This window comes from Pipra filicauda, unplaced genomic scaffold (assembly GCF_003945595.2).
Source record: "Pipra filicauda isolate LSUMZ 115617 unplaced genomic scaffold, ASM394559v2 scaffold196_size3971931_pilon, whole genome shotgun sequence".
NCBI lineage: Eukaryota > Metazoa > Chordata > Aves > Passeriformes > Pipridae > Pipra > Pipra filicauda.
Window position 1 is genome coordinate 3,766,539 of NW_024104305.1, and position 22,722 is coordinate 3,789,260.

At 41.2% G+C, this 22,722-nt stretch overlaps 3 protein-coding genes across 35 annotated transcripts in view; 1 reads left to right on the forward strand and 2 right to left on the reverse strand.

The window, feature by feature from the left end:
- TANC1 (tetratricopeptide repeat, ankyrin repeat and coiled-coil containing 1) overlaps nucleotides 1-2,690 on the forward strand; it is a 65,940-nt gene extending 63,250 nt beyond the window's left edge. For all 4 annotated transcript variants that reach the window (XM_027734557.2, XM_027734558.2, XM_027734561.2 and 1 more), the window contains one exon: nucleotides 133-2,690. In XM_027734557.2, coding sequence (XP_027590358.1) covers nucleotides 133-1,468 — 1,336 coding nt within the window. In that variant the 3' untranslated portion in view covers nucleotides 1,469-2,690. The remainder of the gene's footprint in view (nucleotides 1-132) is intronic.
- A 94-nt stretch (nucleotides 2,691-2,784) lies between these two features.
- Nucleotides 2,785-17,354, reverse strand: WDSUB1 (WD repeat, sterile alpha motif and U-box domain containing 1). Of its 14 annotated transcripts, none has more exons than XM_039380480.1 (12): nucleotides 16,262-16,510; nucleotides 15,870-15,933; nucleotides 14,297-14,709; nucleotides 11,066-11,250; nucleotides 10,469-10,570; nucleotides 9,686-9,779; nucleotides 8,252-8,285; nucleotides 6,536-6,576; nucleotides 6,330-6,436; nucleotides 5,280-5,459; nucleotides 4,333-4,473; nucleotides 2,785-3,176 (listed from the first exon to the last, which is right to left on the reverse strand). In XM_039380480.1, the coding sequence occupies exons 3-12, from the start codon at nucleotides 14,692-14,694 to the stop codon at nucleotides 3,016-3,018; spliced, it is 1,443 nt and encodes a 480-aa protein (XP_039236414.1). In that variant the 5' UTR covers nucleotides 14,695-14,709; nucleotides 15,870-15,933; nucleotides 16,262-16,510; the 3' UTR covers nucleotides 2,785-3,015. The 14 variants fall into 14 exon arrangements, with proteins under 14 accessions (XP_039236414.1, XP_039236417.1, XP_039236418.1 ...); XM_039380483.1 differs by lacking the exons at nucleotides 14,297-14,709; nucleotides 15,870-15,933; nucleotides 16,262-16,510 and adding exons at nucleotides 11,912-11,997; nucleotides 12,584-12,809; nucleotides 13,350-13,741; XM_039380484.1 differs by lacking the exons at nucleotides 14,297-14,709; nucleotides 15,870-15,933; nucleotides 16,262-16,510 and adding exons at nucleotides 11,912-11,997; nucleotides 12,584-12,809; nucleotides 13,646-13,734.
- Nucleotides 17,355-18,651: 1,297 nt separating this feature from the next.
- The window catches only part of BAZ2B (bromodomain adjacent to zinc finger domain 2B), a 113,396-nt gene continuing 109,325 nt past the window's right edge, over nucleotides 18,652-22,722 (reverse strand). For 16 of the 17 annotated variants that reach the window (XM_027734544.2, XM_027734543.2, XM_039380469.1 and 13 more), the window contains 3 exons: nucleotides 22,124-22,383; nucleotides 21,326-21,469; nucleotides 18,652-20,126 (listed from right to left, as the gene is read on the reverse strand). In XM_027734544.2, the coding sequence (XP_027590345.1) occupies nucleotides 19,973-20,126; nucleotides 21,326-21,469; nucleotides 22,124-22,383 (558 nt within the window). In that variant the 3' untranslated portion in view covers nucleotides 18,652-19,972. Of the gene's footprint in view, nucleotides 20,127-21,325; nucleotides 21,470-22,123; nucleotides 22,384-22,722 lie in introns of those variants that run through there. The other variant, XR_005563244.1, reaches the window with a different exon arrangement.

The following is a 22,722-nucleotide window of genomic DNA, read 5'->3' on the forward strand; positions in this document are numbered from 1 at the left end:
ACCACCTGCAGCAGGAAATGACACATCAGAATATTTCTCTGCAAGTGGCGGAGGTGGATTAGTAATAGGCAATGGTGGGGCTCAGATCTGCTCTGGATCTTCAGTGTTTATTTTTTTTTTTGCCCTAAACAGAAAGTTACTTGCTGCTCTTGCTGACCTACATGAAGCCGCTCAGCTGTGTCCCAGCAATCAGGAGATAAAACGTCTCCTGGCTCGGGTGGAAGAGGAATGCAAACAGTTGCAGAGAACACAGCAACAGAAACATCAGTCTGCACAGCTACTGGAGCAAACCAACAACTCCGATAATGAAGAGGGTGTTGTATCAGGCGTGAAGGAGAATTTCAGTCCTCAAGACAGGGAGGATGAACTGTCACACCCCGATGAATCTGTTTCCCCACCACAAAGGCTGCAATGTTCCTCAGCTGCTTCAGCATTCAGCAGGACCCTTCAGGAAGGTGTTCAGCAGAAGGGTCGGTCTGTGTCCCCTCAGAGCAGAACAAGCAGTAAGTACCTGAGAGAGCCAGGCTTGATCATGCAGCCAACAAAGCAGGCACAGATTGTAAAAACTAATCAGCACCTGAGCTCCATCCAGCCTGGATCTAAACCAGGAAGCAGTCAAGGTAATACAAAGGCACAATCATCTTTGCAGCATCATCCCCTAAGTCCCTTGCCTGTGCCACACTCTAGAAGTCAGCATTTGGATGGGACAAGCACACTGTCATCTGGAAGTATTTCCGTAGATCCCAGTGCTGAACTGTGCAGTGAGAAGTTCATGTCCAGCCAGTGTTCCCATCCACAGCATCACAAGACTCTCTCTTCTCATTCTTTTGCCAACAAGTCTAAACCTGCAGACAGGTCAACAGGCCCTGCTCAGATGAACTTCGGTAACACAAGGCAGCAAAGCCCTGTACCCAGTGCTGTCTCTTCAAGCTCTCCATCCAACAGTGTGATTCTGGCCAGCTCAGCCAGCAGCTTTTCAGGCAGCGTTAAGGGGCTGGGCCCTGATGTTCGACTCAAGGAGAGTAACGTGAGTCAGGTTCAGGGTACTGAGCACCGACCCCGCAATACCCCATTTATGGGAATCATGGACAAGACTGCAAGGTTCCAGCAGCAAAATATGCAATCCAGTCGCACTTGGCACGCTCAGGCATCAGATGGATTGTCCACAAACGTTGCTCCTGGGGGCATCCAGCCCTCAAACTTGGACCAGTTCTCAGTGAAACACTACCCAACTAAAGTCTCCTCTCTGGCTGCTGCCCTGGGAGATGGCAACCAGAGCAGTGTGCAAGCGAGAGACCGCGAGGAACTCCCGTGCCCAGTCCCTCCCCACTGTCCAGACAAATCCCCCAGCCCAGGTTCTCATTCGTACCCCGATGCTGCAGCCAAACCCCCGTCCCACAGCAGCCAGGACGGGCACCTCAGCCACACAGCAAAACCAAAGCGATCCTTCATTGAATCAAATGTATGAATCCTACTTTGGGTATTTACTGGTACATCTGGCTCAGCACAGGGTGTGACTGCTCTCGCAACACTCACTGGCTGGGCACAGCTGGCTCTGAGGGAACAGCCCGTGCTGGCCAGTCCTTACTGGGATACAACCACTTCACACTGTTCCTACCAGCACAGGACAGTGACAGTAACTGGAATAACAGACTTCTGTAGGAAGAGTCAATTAGGGTTGTCCAACCAACAGAGTAGGACATCGAGCAGAGAAATCCTTTCCATTACATTTTACCATTAAATAAGAGTTTCCTTTCATGTAGGGCTTCAATCTTGGCTTTTGGTTCTGTTGCATCTCACACATAATACTTGTGCCTCTCCAGTGCTTAAGTGCTTACTTCTCACAGCAGTGTTAAGGAAGATAATCTGCTGCAGAATACTCAGATCTGTACATGCATGCATTTTTTAAATCAAAGATAGTATTTTATCACTTTTCTAGCGGGATGTAATTTGGGTTGCATGATGTACATTTAGGAAGCATAAATAATTTGTGTATGAGTAAACTATAAGCAGCCATGTTTGACATGTAAATATAACTATTTTTGGTAACTAGGAGAAATCAAATAAAATAAAGAGTGACATTTGCATGTGTATTAAGAAGCTTTGACCATATTGGTTATTGCACTGAAGAACACAATATTATGGCCTATTAACAATAATTGCACTTTATATAGGTTATCTAATCACCTTTGGGTGCTATCTTAAAGCAAAATGATTTATTGTTTATTTGTGAAAAGGTACAGCAGTTAAATGCCTAGTGAGTGTTTTTATGGGAAACCTAACAAATGGATGGAGTGAAGATGAAAGTTTGAGGAAAAGTGTATGTGCAGTGGCATGGCAGGATGAAGCTGTGAAGTTTTTTTGGAGGAAATAAGGTTTTATATTGGCAAGAACGTTGTGAAAAGGAACGGCTGCAGCGAACGTTGCGACGAGTGCATTTCAGTTGGAGAGCTCAGCTTTACACCCTGCCCATCGTGCTTGGTTACAGTGCTCTGTGTCCAGTGTAAGCACCTGTACCCAGCTCTACCAGTCCTTCTGGAGTTTGCATCATTATGCTTTAGCTTATTTATTGTTTACCGGTTCTTTGATATTTTGTACAATTCATATATTAGTCTTGTCCTGTAGTTCTATTTTTGCACAGCTACTGTATTTTTTTCCATACAAAATAAACATGCTTAATATACCTGTGGGATGAGATGCAGTCCCTGATGGGATAGAATGATACAGATCCTATACTTTGCTATTTCTTACCTTCTGAAAGACTGTAGACTCAGAAGTCAGAAATGTAGTGAAAATTTTAAGAAAACTTTATTTGAAAAACTGTTATTACTTCATTTCTTGAACAGAAATACCACAAAGGAAAAATAACCAATAACTTTAAAAAGTTCTTCTGGGAGCTTCCACCAGTGAAGGTTTTCTTTGAAACAGCCACAGATTAGACCAGAAATAGAACTTTTTTTCCCAGTTGTTCCTGATACAGTTAGTTCCTTTAGCTACACAGAATTCCAAAGGGGTTTAACATTTCTGCTGAGTCTCCAGCCAGCGAGTGATGGCCATTTTTAGTGTCCTGTTTGGTGTGAGCATAAGGGAGTGGAGGGGAAGATTGGTCATGGGACTAGATCGTCTCTTATTGCTGATCCAGTGTTCCATTGCTTCCCTTTCATAGGAATAGCCATCTACAACAAAACCATCAACAGAAGCTCCTATTACAGAGGCGTGGGCACTGTGGCGCTCTACAAATTTTAGATATTTAAATGGAAAGGAAGGAAATACATCCAAACAGGAAAAATTGAGATTTAGAGTAAGTCCATGGTCTGTGAAAGCTCTACTGTGAATATAAACAGTTCAGGCTAATTTCATGTTTCTATCTCTGACTGCAGAGCACCAAAGTATATTATACATGTTAAATAAGACTGTCTTTTCAGTTTGACTGATCCATAATGTGAAGTAAAAGCTCTTTAATACAAAATAGCTAACACAGCTAAAGCTTGCTGCGCCCATGACCACTGTGGGTGCCCACCTGGCTGCCCCAGCACTGAGCTGGGCCCCTGCTGAGCCTTCACCAGCTGTCCAGTTTCAGGGCTTCAGCTCTTCAGTTGGTACCTAAACAAGGTGTTACTTAAAGAACAGAAATGTGGCCCCTGCTCAGTGTTATTTAGCCCAATCACCCAGAAATCTCTCTGATGGAGATTACACTGCTCACCCTGTATTCAGTAAAGCCACTGCCACTCCAGCAGTTAGCAAATGTCTTCATACTTTGAGCATTTTAATTCTCAGGAGTCTGATACCTCACGACTGAAGTTAATCACTGCATCAGAAGAACTTACACCGATCTTCTGATGACTGTATGCCCCTCCCCACCCCCAAGATTAGAACTACTAAGCACTAGTTCTCCATAGAATGTTTTACCTGTAGAACATCTTAAGCTCCTGGTGTAGCACAGTTCAAAGACCTTGCTGAATTTAAAGGAGTCTCCTTCAATACAAACTTCTAAGTGCCCTAGAGATGGTGTGCTAAGTAGTAATGAGCCTGGGTTTCCTTGGCTTTTTGCCCCGGTGTGTGCACTTATTTTGCACTTATCAAGCCAAAGATGTAATTAGGCTTGTAATTATATTTGAAAAGGCACATTAAAAAAAAGAAACAAATGCTTGATACAGTATTTTTCTCCCTATTACAGATGTCATTTGGCAAATTAAACATTTATCACAACTCTGTTTTGTTGCAACAGCTATTTAAAATAGTTTATCTTTCTGATAAGACAGGCCCATTTTTGTGTTCCCACACCGATCTTTATCCTCAAGTAATTTTAACTGATGTCATGTAAAGACATACCCGCTGCAATGACAGGATCCTTCATAAGCTCCCTTGTTATAGGACACAGGAACTCATCAGGGACAGGAACAGAAACTGAGATCATTGTCATCCTCAGTTCTTCAATCTTCTGGAGAATTTTACTGCGCAGGCCTAGAGACTCTGAAAAATTATTTATACATTAAGCAGACAGCACAGACAGGTAGGGCAAAAAGTCAGCAGCTGCTTCAAGAGACACAGCTCCATCTCACCACCCCCCAAACCAAAAACCTGCAGCCAGCCCAGGCCCAGGATGTCTCTCCTGCTACCCAACAGGAACCTGAGTAAGGAAAACAACCAGTAAAACCAACACAGGTGCAGCAGTGCTGCAGAGCCATGGCTGTGTGGTGATAAACTCCTAACATTTAGTTAAACTGGGATTGCAGTAGCACTGAAAATCTTGTTCATCTTGGGCAGGTAGTATTTTCCTGTTTTGTAAGTGCTTGAGCCGTGGCAGGTAGAGAGCAATTCTTCAAGTCAGTTTTGTCAGGCCATAATTTTTATACCTTTGTTGAGTCCTTTCCCCACAGAGAACTCTTATTTTCAGCAGGTCATTGATCACATTCAGTTCTCACAGGACTTCCTAGTCAGTGTTAATTGACTGGCCTCAGCAGGTGATGCTGCAACAGAGTTTTAGGCTACTTCAATGCTAAAGAGACAATGTGCAGAAACTGAGGAAGCCAGGGGTCTTTCGTGGATGACAATTCTGTCAGATTCCCAGCACCTGTTATTTCTAGAATTCAACAAAGCTGGCTGATACACAGAGATACTGTGATCTCATATAGACCAAGTCAACACACACACAATGGTAATGAAATAAAAAGGCATTTTGGGGGGGGAATCCACATATGGAATTCTTAACTTTCTTTTATTACAACATTTCAAAGTCCTTTAAAAATTAAAAAATATTTGGATTTCCATACTCTTACCGATTTTTAATTCATTAGCAAGACCTTCCTTAGTAAGATTCAGTAGCTCCTTGCCATCAATATTATTCATTTTGAAAAGCCCAACAAAGTCTGCTAAATCTTGTGCACAGAGCCAGGCTGAAACATCATCCTCTGACCAGTCCTCAACAGCCACCTTAGATTCAGTTTCTACAATATTTCCTTTGGAAATGAAAAAGACAGTTACAAAACAAAACAAAAACCAAAAAATCCCCAATCAAACAAAACAAACCCACAAAACCCAAAAAACAACCAACAATGAATCCCCCAGTTCTAAGAAACAATGTCATTAATGAACTCTGGTTTTAAGTGTTCTCAGTACTATACATTCTCCATCTAATAAAAGAAATGCTTATTAGACATTATTTTGGGGAAGAGGCACGATAATTTTTGTCTTTTTACCTGTCAATTTTCAAAGTTTAGAAGAATTTAATCTCTCAGATGCCCACGTCTGTAAAATCTGAACTGAATAACTAAAAACCAGAAAAGTGGAACCATCTCACACCTCCTTAGAAAGCAGACTGAAGTCCAAACTTATTCTTGTGCTTTGAACGAGATCACATGTACCTTTGTTCCACAAATTTTGGGTGCTGATGTGTTTTGTAACAGTAGCTATCTTGGGGTTTTTTCACCTGTAACAACTGGTAAACTGTTTTTCTTGTTGACAATTATGCTTGCAATTAGCATATTTTCTGGTTAACCCATCACAAATGATGCTTGTCCAAAAAGTCTGTCAGCACTCTGGCAATAATATTCATCTCTTAAATGCTGTCCAGAGAGCAAGCAATGGCAAATATCAGAAAAGAAGATACAGCATATTAATCAAATTAAGATAGATCTAGTATATTTTTCTTTTAAAAAATAACCAAATTCCTTTGTAGGACTTCAGTCAGGTCAGTTCAGAGAAAAGACCAGTAACAGGCACACAATTCTGAGGTTACACATTAACTGCAGGTAAGAATGTGGGGGGTTTGCATCTTCGGAAGGTGCTCTGAATTTAAAGAACAAATTACAAACACTTCACACACTGACCTGCAGAGGGTTGCTTCAGGTCCAACTGCCATATGTGCACAGTTTTATCCATTGAGCCCGTGGCAAGTAAGTGACTATGTGGTGCAAAAGCACAAGTTGTAACATATCTGCAAATAAAAAAAAAAAACACAGTGTGAAAATTCACAAGAAAAAGAGTTAATTTCTTTTATTAACAGTGAAACAGAATAATCATATTGAATTCTTACCTGGTATGCTGAGACAAAGTACGAAGGGTATTGCCAGTACTCTGTAAAAGAGTTTTTGTAATTTTAAATCTTAAAGAATAAAAAGAACATTTCTTCATTTGCATGCTTCCTCTCAAAGTAAGGAATATTGCCTCTTGAAAGGTGACACAAGTTACCTTCAGAGAAGTTACACAGCCTTGACAAAGCTGATCAGCAGTAGAGGCAGAACTGCAACTTGAATTTCCTGCCTGAAGCCCCCCTGGATTCCTTGGGGCACTGCCACCCTTCCCAATCAGCCAGCACGGAACATGCAGAAGAACCGTGCCAGAAACACCAGCTGAATGAATTACATCCATACTGGCTGACTGTTCGTGGGGATAAAAACATTTCTTTTACAAATCTGCTCTTAGAAATGACCAAAAGGGAAGAGATTTAAGCCACGATCCTTCAACGGGACCAGTAATTAACCACAACAGTGGTTCTCCTATTTGGCCACTAAATATCAATAAAAAACCAAATTCCTGAATTTCCACAGTTTTAATTTATGATTGAAAGACTTTCCCTCTTAGGAAAGATACCTTTTTTTGACAGGTACAGACGAAGTGGGAAGATGATGAGCAGTTATTCAGAATCACTAATTGATCAGTCAGCACTCCAGTAGTTTGAGTTGCCCAACATGATCAAAGTGCCCTATTTTAGGCCAAAATCTCTCTCTGTCCCATGAAGGCTTTATGTCCCCACTTTTCCCCACAAAATCACAGGGGATCTCTGCAGATCACCTAGTACAGACCCCTTGCTAAAGCAGGGCCACCTACAGCAGGTGTCCAGGTGGGGTTTGAGCATCTCCAGAGGAGAATCCACAACTAGAAAAGTTATTGTCCCATCTGATAAAAACCAAAGGCCACAAAAGCTGACAAACAGTATTAAGAAATACTTATGCTGTGGTTTTGTGCATCTTTTAATTTTCTGAAGCTCCAAAACTTGGAGGACTTCTTACATACCTATCTAAACTTCAGACTACTAAAATAACTGTGCAGGTATCATATTAGTGATTTTGGTGAAAAACTTTAACACTAATTTAAAAATTGTATCAACACATTAAGTATGTGCAGAGCAAGCTGAAGAAGCTTAAAATTTGTTCATCCTCCATTTTCAGCAAAATTATTTTTTTTAATACTAGAAAGTACTAGAGGTAAATAGCACTTACAGATGAACCATGAAAGATGTAATAACATTATTATAGAAAATGCTTAAACAGTATGTTTTAAGGAGAAGACACTGTATTTAACATAATTTTCTTGACTTCTTTGTTATGCTTCTATTTTATCTGCACTTTATATATAATTAACTAAAAAATTTCTATGATCACCATTCCCAATTTTATGTCAAAAGCTACACTCCTCCTTGCTTTGGAAGCTAGGCATGTTAGGATAAACAAAAAATTGTTCTGCTTCAATATGAACATAACTTGTAAGTATGGAATTAATTGAATAATACCCTACTGCAGAGAAATCAGCAAATCCTCAAAATGTAGATAAAAAGTGAGAAAGACTGATCAATTCTCAAGAGACACTTTTCCTTAGACAACTCCCGCTCCTCCCCCCAAACACACAGTAAATAATTTGGGATTATATCGTTTCTATTCTTCAGTATTCCTTTATGCTGATAAGACACTGCAGCAGTACTGACATTAAAAGACAGCAACCCAATGAATGGTCTGTACTATGCTATACTTACAGTTTCATAGATTATGACACACTTGTCCACAGACCTTTAAAAAAAACAGACATTAAAATGAAGCAGAGAGGGAAAAAGAAACTGTTTTTCATGAAGACAGGAGGAAAAACCTTTTTTTGCAAACAATATAAGATCGAAGATATTTCTTAACAACACCTGATGCAAAGTTTAGATATCTATCTCCCCTCCACCAGTGCCCACCTTAAACAACACTGACCAGTGTGAAGTAAAAACCAGCCAATACGAAAACTCTGCCCTTGCATGAGAATTCCCGAGGCAAAGGATTTGCACAGTTGCTTTTGCAAATTGGCCCCCACTCTCTCTACCATATCTCTACTTTATATATCTTTGCAAGCAGCATCTGTAAAGCAAATGCACAGTCTGGCTGTCCAAGATCTACTCTCAGCCCTTCTTATTTTTGAGACCTTTCTATTTGCAAAGCAAGCCAGAGGAAGTTGTGTCATGCAATACATAAAATATAGCTGTGCAATGCAATCAGTACATACATATTTCATGAAATACAAATTGCACAGTTATTTACCATGGCAGCAGTATTTCCTGAAAGATTTTATGGGATAGACATTTCACTTATGACAATGTAAGTGAAAACAATAATCTGTATGTCTAAGGGAAAATAAAATAACTCTACGTCACATTCATAATGATCTTCAAATACTGAAAAAGACTCCCTTGGAAAGAATATAAAGCAAAGTGTCAAAGCAAGCTATTGTCTCCTGGGGTTTGTTTAGTTTTAAGTTTATTTGCTGGCAATTGTAGTCTTCTCTTTTTCCTTTGCAAGACATCAGCCTTTCAGTTTAGAAAGTCTTTGTAAATAAGACAGTTAAAATTTAGAGTGGAACCACTGTATTTGCTACTTCAAGCTACCATTTAGTTTAGAAGTGACTAAATACCTTTCATGAGAAGAGCAGAGTAAAAGCATACAGTCACTAATATTCATAAAACCATAAGTGATTATACCTACCTTATTTATAACTTCTCTCTCAACAGCTTGGTCCCTGAGGAAAGCCACTAGCAACGAGCTGCTGCTGAGCATCAACCAGCCCTTTGAGTCTGACCACGCAGAGTCCCCTGTGCGAGCCCCCTCCCCTCACAGCTGCCTGGAACCCTGGGGGCCGTGCCCACAGCCGGCAGCATTCCCTGTTCCCACCCTGTGCCCACAGCCAGCCCTCCACTCACACAGGGCTCCTGGGGGCAGCATTCCCTGTGCCCACAGCCAGCCCTCCCCTCACACACGGCTCCTGGGGGCAGCATTCCCTGTGCCCACAGCCAGCCCTCCCCTCACACACGGCTCCTGAGGGCCGTGCCCACAGCCGGCAGCATTCCCTGTGCCCACAGCCAGCCCTCCCCTCACACGCGGCTCCCTCCGCCCTCCTCACTTCCCCGTGCTTTCCACAAGCACAAGGTGCTGCTTACCCCGACACCAACATCTGCCCATCGTATGAAAATGCACAAGCCAGAACTGGGGCAGAATGTCCATTCAATGTGCATTTATATTTTAATTCAACACCTAAAAATACAAAAAGGAAAAATTACATACGGGCATATCTGACAAGGTACAAGACAAACTGCTTTTAGAAGCATAAAGCTCCACCAAAGATGTGACTCCACCAAAGATGTGACCATCTACAAAGACCACAGAGACAACTTAATTTGAACATCTCCAACTTCCTCACTTTGTAGTCTTAGCATGTCTCACAGTGTTTTAGATATTAAATGCACATCTGTACACACACTATTCATCCTTACAGACTTTTATATAAAAGAGATTACAAAAAAGTACCCTCTGTAGATGTTTTTGGCCATTTACCCTGTCTCTACATTGCAGTTTTAGGAGGAACCACTACTCTTTTCATTTCACCAGCAATTGCTCAAGGCCCAGGACATATTGAAAGATGAGAGCAAACCTCTCCATGGCCTGGCAGATTAAGAGGTTTCAACCTATTGACCTGTTCAAAGGCCACAGTAGATTTTTTTTTTAAATCTTTACTTATACTGTTATTGATAAATAGATGGCTAAATAAAATCTACATGGGGCAGCAGCATCAAGTGGTCAATGCCTCAGCTGCTCTCCTGCTAACAGTTCAGAAAACTTTCAACTTGTGGCTGTGAGTCCAGTAGTATAATTTTGATCTTCGATTTAAACTGTCACTAAAGACTTAAGACATTGGTATATGAAAAAAACATTGCTGTGCTCACCTAAGAAATCTGCAAATAAAATAAGCCAAAGCTTGATCTGATTATCTTGTCCACAAGAAGCCATCTGGAAGTATTTGAATCCATTTTCAATATCTGATAAAACTAAAATATATTAATGCGAGTTAGAAGCACTGAAAATAACAGCATACCAGTAAACTACATCAGCAAAAATCATTACAGAAGTTCTAAAACTGCTTAGAAGAAAGAAATCAGTATCATTGTTATACTGTTTCCTGAACAAGTAGATAAAAGACCACAGCTGTGCTCATATTTTAAGTTTTCTTGATGGTAAATGTTTGATTCCTCTATCTACTGAGTGCACCGACATACTCTTTTTAATTTTAATTCTATGGTTATACTAATTTTCTCTACAGTTCAGTAGTTCTCAAAGTTACCTTGTTTATTGACCTAGTACATTCTTTGCCACCTGCCTGACCGCAGTTTTTACTAAAAATATTCACAATACTTTAAACATCAACTCTTCCCAAGGTCATTTGTATCTTGAGCATCACTAAAAAAATAATATGAAAAGAAGAGCTAGAAAGAACTTTTTTTTTTTTTTTAAATGTTCCTCCCCTGATGAGTTAAGTAACTAACCAGATACTGGATTTGAAGAAATATCACAGCAGGTAACACCAAGATCATGTGCTTTTTCATTATACAGGCATCTCATTTTATCATCCCAAATGGTTAAATCACCACTTGATGATCCAGTGACAAAGAAATTTCCATTGGGAGAAAATGCACAAGCCACCAAAGAACCATCTTTAACATTTCCAGACCTGAAAAGTAAGAGTACACAGGATTTGAATTTAGAATAAGTACAATTCTGAAGAAGTGATCTATCAAACACCATCTGATACAATAAGCCAAACTTCTAAGTTCTGTACATCGGGACTTGGTAATACAAGGAAGAGAAACTCAACCCAGCTACGGGAAGAGATGCCAAATAAGCACTGCAGCAGGGAACACACCTGCTCTTTGACTGCAGGAGGAAAACATGAGATGGCACCCCAAGGCAATAATTTTAACTGAGTGATAATTTTCAAACTACTTGCATGGACTTTACATTTAAAAGTAACATTCTACGGCAGGGTACATTTTAAAAGTCAAAGATAAATGCACATTATCATAACACAGATTTACATGTACACAAACAAGGGAAAAAAGATTCCCACAATTCCTCTGCTCTGTTTTCAAAGACAAAACAGAACACCTACTAACCCATATCATAAGCTGTAGCTGAGAAGAACACTTTGTGATTTATGATGTAGGGTCAATTTTGAAGAACGTGTACACAAGAGAACGCAATGTGGAAAAAAAGTCTCTATCTTAACTAAGCCAAAGCACTTTGTAGAACTGATCTTTAAAGAAAATTTCTAGCAGATACAGAAGTGTGGTCAATCCTCAGGAGGGAAGTGGGGTCAACCTGACATCCTTTACCTTATCTGATAATAACCTAAAGTCAACTGAAAGTGTCTCACTCCTTTTAACGGACAGCAGATCCAGCCCAGCATGCAGAGCTGAACCTACAAGTGCAGGAAGAAAATCAACGGCCATAAGCAACAGTCACATAGCAAGAAATGTCTGTCTTATTTACTCTGTCATTGTATCTTGTAGAAGCTGCTCATTCTCTTTTGCTGATAGAAGTTTTATTTACTGTGAGAGGTGTCAGACTTAATGTCACAGAAGTCAGTAACTCTCCCTGAGAGTCTTGCTAATCAGACCCAGGACTTTCTACAAAGCACTGACTCCTTTAATTCTATCATTAAGAATACTGTCAAATCCACTACTCCCATTTTCATATGCAGAATCCTTTTTCCTTAGTGCAGCTTTTAAAACTTCTTTCACACAAAAAGTTGCAGATTCTGCTCTGAAAACGTAACAGTAACATAAACAGCACTGTACATGTTCAGAGTATGCATTTAAGACTTGTGGGCCAGATATTAGTATGGGAACTACTGAACAGAAAACAGAGACCACTAAGAAATACACATAAATTAACTTGCTTTCATGATGTTCACATCCATCACAGAGATTATTTAAATAGCCATCTTACTTCACAACTTGAACAGTCAATTACAACAGCAGAGCAGATAAGGAATAAGTGGCTACCTTTGTTCTAATTACCATCCACATATTTGGTCAAGTGACATAACAGTGTGGCAAAAGGTGTTCTCTTCTTCAACATCAACACAATCAACTGTAGCAAAAGAAACAGAGGACCACAGACTGACACTAAATGGTTAACTAACATCCTCTGACATAATTTTTAAGTACCTTGATAATTTCTATGTGATATTGATCTCAGCATTTAAAACCAGGACGTGCATTTTTCTATCTACAGTTACAAATGACAGTAAAAAAAATTCATCAGCTGAACATACATATACACATACACATCCCAAAATACATATAATTAAAGTTAAGCTGACTACTCCTGGCCAGTTAACACACTGAAATGAACTTTTAATAGCTGAAGGGGACAGGTTTGGGATGTTCAAGTTCTTTCTTACTTCTCTACAATGCAAACAATGTCAAAGCAGATAAACCCTTACAGTTCAGAATACTAATGACTGAAATTCCAAATTTTTCTTAAAGATAAAAATAAGTAAAAATATATAATCAGTACTTCTTTATTGTCTGAAAACAAAACAACCACTTCAGCATTTCTTTATGCATTAGAAAAACCACGGTGGCAAAAATCTATAAGAATTCTGTTTATGGACAAATTTCCAGATTTACACTATTTCAAGTAACTACAATAAATCATTTTGAAAAACTTTACAGTTCCCATATAAATCACTGCTGTGGAAGGCAAAGGCAGAGAGGCCAAAAAAGCAGTAACATGCTTGACAAGGGATTACCAACACCAAACAACCTTGGCTTTCACACATGGCTGCTCCTTCAATCCTAAGTGAAAGTTCAATTCGCTCAATCCTTAACTACTTTCCAAACTTTGAACAGCAGTTGTGTAATTGCAGCTCTAAAACCTAAATAACATCTTGCCCAAGTACAGATTACAACAACTGGCCTGAAGACTTTCCTGAAAGACAGAGATGAAGAGGAGGACTTAGAAGATCACCCTAAGGTTCACACCTTTAACTGTGCAACATCAATAAATATAATCATCTGCTTTGTTTCAAATGTTTCTTGGAAACCCATGTCATACTTAACTCATTTAGCTCCAATAATCCTTTCTGTCACTGTTATGTCTCAAACTGCATGGTTTCAGGACACGTCCATAGCTTCCAAACTCTGATTGCTGGATTACTATCAAGCTTCTAAGACCTTCCTGGACTCCAAACTCCTAGTAATTAAATATTTAATTTATACCACTATGTATAATATAATATAAAGTACACAGTACAGTCAGGCTCCATTAACTAACTGTATATTATGTATCACAGTTTGCTGACTTGCTGTTTAGGAACCAGATGCAATGCAGTACACAATGCATCATGATTTCATGTTAAATCAATGAAATGAACTTTTAAAAAAATCAGGATTTAGATGCAAGATAACTGAGTAAAAATTAAAGCTTCTTGAGTTTGCATTAACATAAGAAAAACCCAAAAGAACCCAAAACAACAAAACCAAACCAACCAACCAACCAAAACCAAAATCCAACAACAACAACAAACCCCACCAAAAAACGCAAAAAAGACTCAGCATTTCTCCCAATCTGAGGGTCTTCCAAGTCCTCTCCCCATTTCTTCGTGATACCCATCGGCGGTGTAAGCCTGCGAGTCCCGTACACAGCACAGCACACTACTCCCGCTACACTCCTGCGGACCAGGGACGGGTCCGAGAGCCCCTGGCACTGACCTGTAGAGCTGGAGTGACTGGACGTCCCAGAGCACGAGGGTGCCGTCGGCGGCCCCCGCGAGCAGGCGGGAGCCGCGCGGGCAGAAGCGGCACACGCGGACGGGGCTGGCGCGCGGCTGCCCCAGCACCGCCAGCCGGCGGCCGTCGCGCGTGTCCCACAGCGCCGTGGTGCCGTCCGTGGAGCACGAGGCCAGCACGCGGCCCGACGGCGAGAAGCAGCAGCAGTGCACCGCGTACGTGTGGCCGCGCAGCGGCGAGTACGGCAGCTCGGCGAAGTCGCTCAGGGAATACACGCGAACGGTTTTGTCCAAGGAACACGTAGCCAAGCACGACGATGAGAAGGCGCAGTAGTTGACGTCATCACTGTGATCTGATAAACTGTGAATTAGTGTTGCCATTTTCAAATAAAGAATCTGAAAAAGAGTTCAACAGTCAGACTTAACTTCCCTCTTTCAGAAACGAAAAGACACATTCTCCAGGAAAAAAAAAAAGGAAAAAAAATTCATTTGCAAAGGCAAATTTTTCATCTAAGCATCATTTAGGCATAGAATCACAGAACAGTTTGGGTTGGAAGGGACCTTAAAGCTCATCCTGTTCCACCCCCTGCCATGGGCAGGGACACCTTCCACTAGCCCAGGTTGCTCCAAGCCCCGGACACTTCCAGGGATCCAGGGGCAGCCACAGCTTCTCCGGGCAACCTGTGCCAGGGCCTCCCCACCCTCCCAGGGAACAATTTCTTCCTAATCTCTAATCTAGACCTACTCACAGTTTAAATCCATTCCCCCTTCTATCACTATATGCCCTTGTAAAAAGTCCCCCTCCAGCCTTCTTCTAGAGTGTGGCTGGAGCATTTCACAGTGGAGACAAAGAAACCATTCAGTCCCTCAGCTTTCTCCATGTCCCAGGTAAACAGGTCTCACATTTCCTTTCAGAGAAGGCCCACATTTTCTCTAGTCTTCCTTTTATCACCAACGTGCCTATAGAAGCTTTTCTTGTTGCCCTTGACGTTCCTAGCTGGATTTAAATCAATCAGGACTTCAGCTTTCCCAATCTGATCCCTGACTACTCAATCAATCTTTCTTTATCCTCCTAGGCTACCTGTCCTTGCTTCCATTCTCTTCCTTTTGTGTTTGAATTTGTCCAGGAGTTTCCTTCTGCTTCCTTTCACAGACAGCAACAGTAGTGATGGCAAAACATCACAGCAATAATAACAGCCTGAGGTTTGACAAGAGTTGACTAAAACATTTAAGTCAAAATGTGAACATTAGTTGGGTGATCAGAATCTGAACCTCTCAGGAAATTGCATTTGCTGCTACACAGAACAGCAAAAGAAAATATGAACATCACACACATTTTCCCAGTACTTAAAACTGCAGTGTCAGACAAGCGATATACACTGCTGAGGTCTGGGAAATCCCCAAAAAGGCACATCTCAACCAGTTACTCCCATGCTGCAGATCACAGCCAAGCTTCCTGAGAATAAGGAAGCATTGAGCCAAAACAAACTGCTTACACAACTCTAAAAAGATGTTTATAATGAACAAAAGCAGTAATACTATTTATATTGAGTTAACTTAAATAATAGTCTGCTGGTTTAGATAAGTATTTGATTCTGAACAATTTCAATGCTGAGGCATCTGCAAATAAAATCATATATATTCATACATTTTAAAAACATATAAATTTATATTCACGTTTGTATGTACGTGGACATACAAATATGTATATTATGCATACGTGCACAGGTATGTATGCAGACATACGGACACAAAGGTACATATAAGGGCAAAATCCCTGTTCTCCTCAGGCAGTGTATGGCAGGCCAGTTTAGTTAAAGACCAAATCATTGCATACTCCCTGTTGTAGCTTCGGGATTTTCAGAGTTTTACTACTATTCTCTTTAAAACCATTAGGGAGATGTAGTGTCAATAACATGTCTGATCTGTAGAAAGAAAATAAACATACTTTCTTCAATTATGAGAAACTGCAGAGTCAGACAAAGCTTGACATCTAGAAAGATGAGGCTGAAAAAGCGACCTTAATCTCACTGTTAAGAGATTTTCAGGAGCTCACTGCAGGAAAGCAAACCTAGGAACGAGATGTTTCAGTATCAATAAACTGGCTGAGGGAGCGAGGAGCACCGGGAGCGTTCGTCACCAGAGAAATGTTCAGCACCACGACATCACCTCCTCTGGCGATTACATATTTTTTTCAAAGTCCGTAAGCCCCCAGCAGCTGCCCACATGAAAAGCGACAGCAATTCTCGATACGGCTTACAGCCTCTTCCCTGTTACTACGGCCCACAGCCCACCCCCACACAGCCCACCGCTCTCGGGAGGGCGGCGGGGTCACCCCGAGCTCCAGTGGCGCGTGAACACCACCTTGCCCGGCACCGCGGCCGCGGGGCACGGCCGCCCCCGGCGCTGAGGGACCCCGGCGGCCCCCGGCCGGCGCTGAGGGACCCCGGCGGCCCCCGGCCGGCGCTGAGGGACCCCGCCCGCTCCCGGCCGGCGCTGAGGGACCCCGCCCGCTCCCGGTCGGCGCTGAGGGACCCCGGCGGCCCCCGGCCGGCGCTGAGGGACCCCGCCCGCTCCCGGCTCCCCCGCACCACCCTCGGGGCCTCCTGCCTCGGCCGCCCCGCACTGCCCGGGGCGCTGCGCACGCGCGCTCTCCCCCGCCCTCCCGACGTGACGCAGCCCGGGCCGGCCCGCCCCGCTCGGGGCCGCACCACGGCGCGCCGGCCGCGGGGGGAGCCGGCGCTGCGTTAGTCGCTCTGCCCGCCGCCAGCAGCGTCGGCCGTGAGGCGGCGCGGGTCGCGCAGCTTTCGGCCCTTCCCGCGGCTCCCCAGGGCCGCCCACCCCCGCCAGCGCTGTGGCTGCGCGACGCGGGCCCTGCCGGCACCTGTGAGGAGATGGCGGCGGGCCCGGGGCTCCGGCCGCTGCCGAACCCTCAGAGCCGGGCCCCCGCCGGCTCCGCCCTGACACCGGCACCGCGCCCGTCCCGGCGCGAAGGGAGTTGAACAAACAGCTCCCCCAGCACCTGTCAGAAATTCACACCATCGCCGCTGCACATCCAGATACACGCTCAGCAACTCATGCAAAATAAACGGTTTATCGCCACACCTACTTTTTTTTCGAGGAAGACACAGTCACTTCCTCGGAGTCACCCTGTGCCCAGGAAGCATTCCCTGCTATGTAATAATCTCCCTCCCGTGTTCAGTCTGTACCATCTCGCGTTCTGTTTTACGGCACGTTAGTTGACTGCACACCGTGTCATTCACTGGCTGAAACCTGTCTCACCGGCATCACCGTAGTAGCTGTTACTGCCTTCAGCTTCCCAGCTGTTGAGCTGAATTAGGATACAAGCTGAAAAATTCCAAGTATGTATGTAGTGTCGCTGGTAACCTGGCTCTGACATTTCAAAAAACTAACAGATATAGTAGGGCAGACAAAGCATTGTCCAGTACAGAATCCGAGACTGTTTTTCATCGAAGAATTAGTTTTTGGATTTATCTAAGCAAGCTTACCATCACACATTCACAACACTGATTAATCTTCACAACTCTGGTACATGTCAGCAAACCTTTTTACTGAAGTCTTCAGAAAGGTCATGAAAAGAAAAGGTGTGGAGCAGTCTGGGGGAGTTCATATTAGAATGCAAAACTGTCTGACACCCAGATATGAATTTTTTATTCTACGTAATAATGGATTATTTTAACAAGACTTTAGAAAAGAAAAATATCATCGAACAAGATATTCTGGGGAGGGCAACGGAAACAAACATTTCATTAAAAAAATAGGTTCAGACTGTTCTTCCTTAGTAGAGACAAGAACTATAATAGCAAGGGTGCATATAAACCAAGGCTCCAAGGCTCAAACGTGGCAGGCCTAGTTTAAAAGCAAAAAACACCCAACAGTGCTTTATGAGAGAGCTATAAGTACTGGTGTTCCACAATATCCCTTTGTAATTCTTCTGTTTTCTTCAGTCAGAGCAAGGATTATGACTAATGCCCTCTACAGGCCAAAAAAGGGACAAAACTTTACACGGACAGTGGTTTTCAGACACATTATCCATGGCGTGCGTTTCCATGACACGCGACTCCCACCGTAAGGGCATTGCCACCGCAGCCCTGGAGACCCCCCGAGGCCTCCCTCAGGTAACGACAGGACATTTACAGGTGGGACCTGCTCTCTGACTGCTGGCAAAGGCAATCGCTTCTTTGGAACCACCATTAAAAGGCCAGGAGAATTAGATGCACTGTAAGAACTGACTAAATGCAAGACTCCCAAGATATTAAAAAACAAAACAAAACACCTATATACACAGGAGCTGAAGTATTAAAATTGCCAAGAAAATCTGGTTTGCAAAACAGTCTTTTATTGTATCCGTGCCACACATACTAGTGAAAAATAACACTCCTAAAAAAGGAAAAGAAAAAGAATGCTACCTTTCCACAACATTTCTTTTAAATAAAACTTCAAGTACTCTTACATTAGTACAAAAAAAAATTCTGATCTATCTGCCCCAACAGGCCACCACAACACACAGTAGATAAAACACAGTGGTTACAAATGTCTTTTTCCGTTATTCTGTGGCAAGGCAAATGGAGGGAAATGTTTCTATGAAAAAATACTGTGTGCGTAGGAAATTGTCACAATTTTCTTCCACATGGGTACAAATGATTATACTTGAATTTGAGGCCGTGGTGGCTTGAAATTATATAACAAAATAGAAAAATGGAAAACTAATATCCCCTACACCCTGTTTCAAAGGCAGGCACTACCAAGATTAAGGAGACTCCACAGTGTTGGTAGAGGATAATTACTGTACAAGCCATAGAGCTATAATTACCTTAAGACTAAAATAAAATGCTACCATCTTCCTAAGGCATAAACAATAATGTCTGCAAACAATATGTACACATCATACATATTTAAAACAAGACTTAATATAAACAATAATGAACAGTATATACATGTCTCAATTTTTCTTCACTGTCTTGAAATACAATTTAACTACTCAAGTGATGCAGCAACATATATATAAATGTACTTGTAACTCTACAGTAAAGTTTAATTTTTAGTGCTTTCACAGCACATCAGTGTAAACAGTTTTACTTGGCTTTGTTTTATATTTTAAAACATTCCTTGTTGTATTTTCAACATTTAAAGCAATTTTCTAATTCTTCCTTTTCACAGAAAACGAAGATTCTGAATGCTGTATAATCATAAATAATTCATAAAATTAAATACATTCACTAAAAAATAAACTACAAAGTAAAAAAATGAAAAATAGATATTTATTGAAAGGGAAAAGAGAACCATTTCCCCAAGTAGAGCTCTGGTGGTTGAATATTCAGTGCGTTTTGATAAATTGCTATTGCACTATAACACCCCTTTCTTTGAAATTCTTTGGGTGTGCTTCCCTGTTCTACCTAAATTAGTTCGTTAAAACACACAAACCAATAACCAAGGGGCCATGGTTGCTGTAGGAGTGAAGCCTTTAAAACTAGTATCACAATTCTGTGATATTTTAAAGGAAAAAACCCAGTCATTAGTTACACATGTGCCTTGCACTTTCATGTAAATACAGTTCACATTGCTGGTCTCTTCAGTCCTCATTAGATGGAAAAAAAAAAAAAGAAAGAAAAAAGAAAAGAAAAGAGTTCTGGTAGCTTCAGCTCACTTTGAAAATCTCTGTCCATTTTTTTTCAAAATATTTCCTCATGTTGTGGCCAGCCCTGCCTATGTCAGAATCGTCTTCATTGAAAGTTTCACAGTTGTCAAAAACAAGCCTGACATCAAGTGAAAATGCTTCAAGATTAGGGTACCTGGAAGAAGAAAAAGGTGAATGGTTTTTGGAACATGGAGAATCAAAGGGGAAAAACACTTCAAGTACATGAGAAAGAACTTTCTTAACATCAGTGAAAATTCAATGAATGTTTGACATGCTAATTATACTTTCAATTTTTAAATTCTGATTTAAATATTTACAGGAAAATGAATGTCAGTGCAAGGAAATACTCTCTCATCACTCTATTTGTTATTGTCCTCAAAAGCTTTGTAAGGTAGAATTTCATGCCTGTACTGGAAAACAAACTTGTTTAAAAACTAATTCTCCTTTCCCTTCGACAGCTTTCTAGTTAAAATGCTATGGCTATTTTCCATTTATGTATCTATTCTTGGGCTCAGGGTCCTTTCAAAGTAAGTGATGAGTAGAGCTGCATTTACCTACAAGAGGAACAAATGGGCACAAAAAAAGGCTGCCCAGATAATCATGAACATTGTCTTTGCTATTCTTTTTATTACCCCAAACATACACAGCCCAAAGAGTGCTCCAATATTCACACCAATTATTAAAAAAAAAAAAAGAATAAAAGTTACAAGTCTACCGACACCAATGAGCACATATAGAGCATTTAAATCTCATATTCATGGGAGAAAAAGCCTGAAGAGGCTCAGTCTTCACAGATGACAAAATGTGCTTTGGTGCTGGGGAGTCCTAGAGCACAGGGTTATGACAAGGAGGGAAGGGGTCAGAGTAATACACTGTCTTGCTCTTTTTAGAAGTTGTGCTGTCTAATTCTAGGACTATAAAATGATTAACCACCATTACTGGAGTGTGGCCACAACAGAGCTGCCAAGTCACTCCACATCCACGTCATTTACAGGGACTCCACTCTTAAAGCCCACACAGATGGTTCTCTCTGACATGTAATAACACTAAGATGTCTCCATGAAAAAAAGATGAGGAGGAAAAGTTTTTCCTGTTGATCGTTTTGGTGCATTTGACCTGGCAGTTTTACTGTTTTTCAGCCAGTTCCACAGGTTCTCCCACCTAACATGGTATTTCACTTGGTTATGGCAAAGATAAAAGCATATAATTAAGAATTTTTATTGTTACTGCAGAAGTAACCACAGAAGTGTCAGAGCAGGCAGATCAATACAGTTTAGCTAATTTTAAAAAAATGTACTGTATTTTAATATTATTTTTAAAATGTAAAGTAAAATTTACAGTAGGTTTACTTACTGTCCACTACTTAGCTTGTCTCTAATGGTGGAAAAGTCCATAGGTTTTTTAATAACTTTCTTATAACCAGGAACAAGTTTCAAGTTTACAGGAAGTAAGAAAGGCCAGGCATCTTCATGAGTTTCCAATTCTGAGAGAATCATGCTGAATAAAATAAGGTTTAAAACCAGTATTTTTAGCTGTTCATACATTTACAGAGGTTTTCCATTGTTCTATAAATTCATCATGCACTGCCAAACTATTCACTTTATAAAAGGAAAGCACTTTATTCTGTGCCCTGTGAAAGGCTCAGAACAATATATATAAAGACAGACATCTTAACTGAGTAATTAAAATAACATTAAGTTCTCTCCAGACAACCTATGTTAAGAAGAAATTCTAATGGTCAGCATTCCAAAAGAAAAACATGGCTCTGCAGCTCTGATCATCAATGTAAACCATTCACAAACCAGTAAAAAAGATGCTAATACTGACTTTCCAAAACTGTGACAAAGCCAAACTACACTGCTTTTGACTGACCAGCAATGGTATCACAGAAGATGATTCTTGTGTCCTCCTCCATAAAGCAAAGCCCTTTGGACCCAGTGGATAACCCTCCTGGCTACACTTGGGAAAGCTGTCAGTACCACTGCTACTGGGGTTCATGTGTCCCACTCTTGGAAGAAGCGTTATGTGTATATATGTCTATATAAATATGACAAAGAACAATGTTCTTGTTCCCCAGAACAGGGATAAAAAGAATCAGACATTACTTGTTTCAACAAGGCTTACCCCTGAGTTTAGAATTTGAAACTTTACCTGCATACAGCCAGGTCCTTGGAGTCATCTCTCTTAGGTTTCTTAACAGCAGTGCAATTTTCTTGCTTTAACTGGCTTACAGAAACATTTTCATCCATTTTTCTTTTTTTAGGGTCTGTTTTTCCTTTTTTTAAGGAGGCGCTTGTAGTTGCAGAATCTTCATCCTCTGTTTCTCCTGCTAATTTCCTGCTTCTCTTTTGTTCGTTACTTTTTTTCCCTTTGATTTGAAGTTTTTTTATCTTTAGAGTTTGACCACTTGCCTACAATACAGAGAACTTAAATTTAAGTAATAACCAAGAAATTACAGAAACCTCTGTTATCACTGATAGACAGCAACAAAGATCAGAAGCAAAAGCACCAAAACAAATGAAATATTTAATATTAGAGATTATTCACTTTTTGCTCTTCTCTGAAGGCAAATAAGGCTGCAGAAATTCCTGTTACTAGTGATTTAGGTTCTCAACTTGTGACAATATATAAAAGCCCCTGACATTTGGATTAGTAAAACAGTACCTCCTAACAAACCGGGCTGGCACCACTTTGGACGAACACATGTCTATTCCTAAAAGACTGATATAAACACATAAAATTAAAAAAAT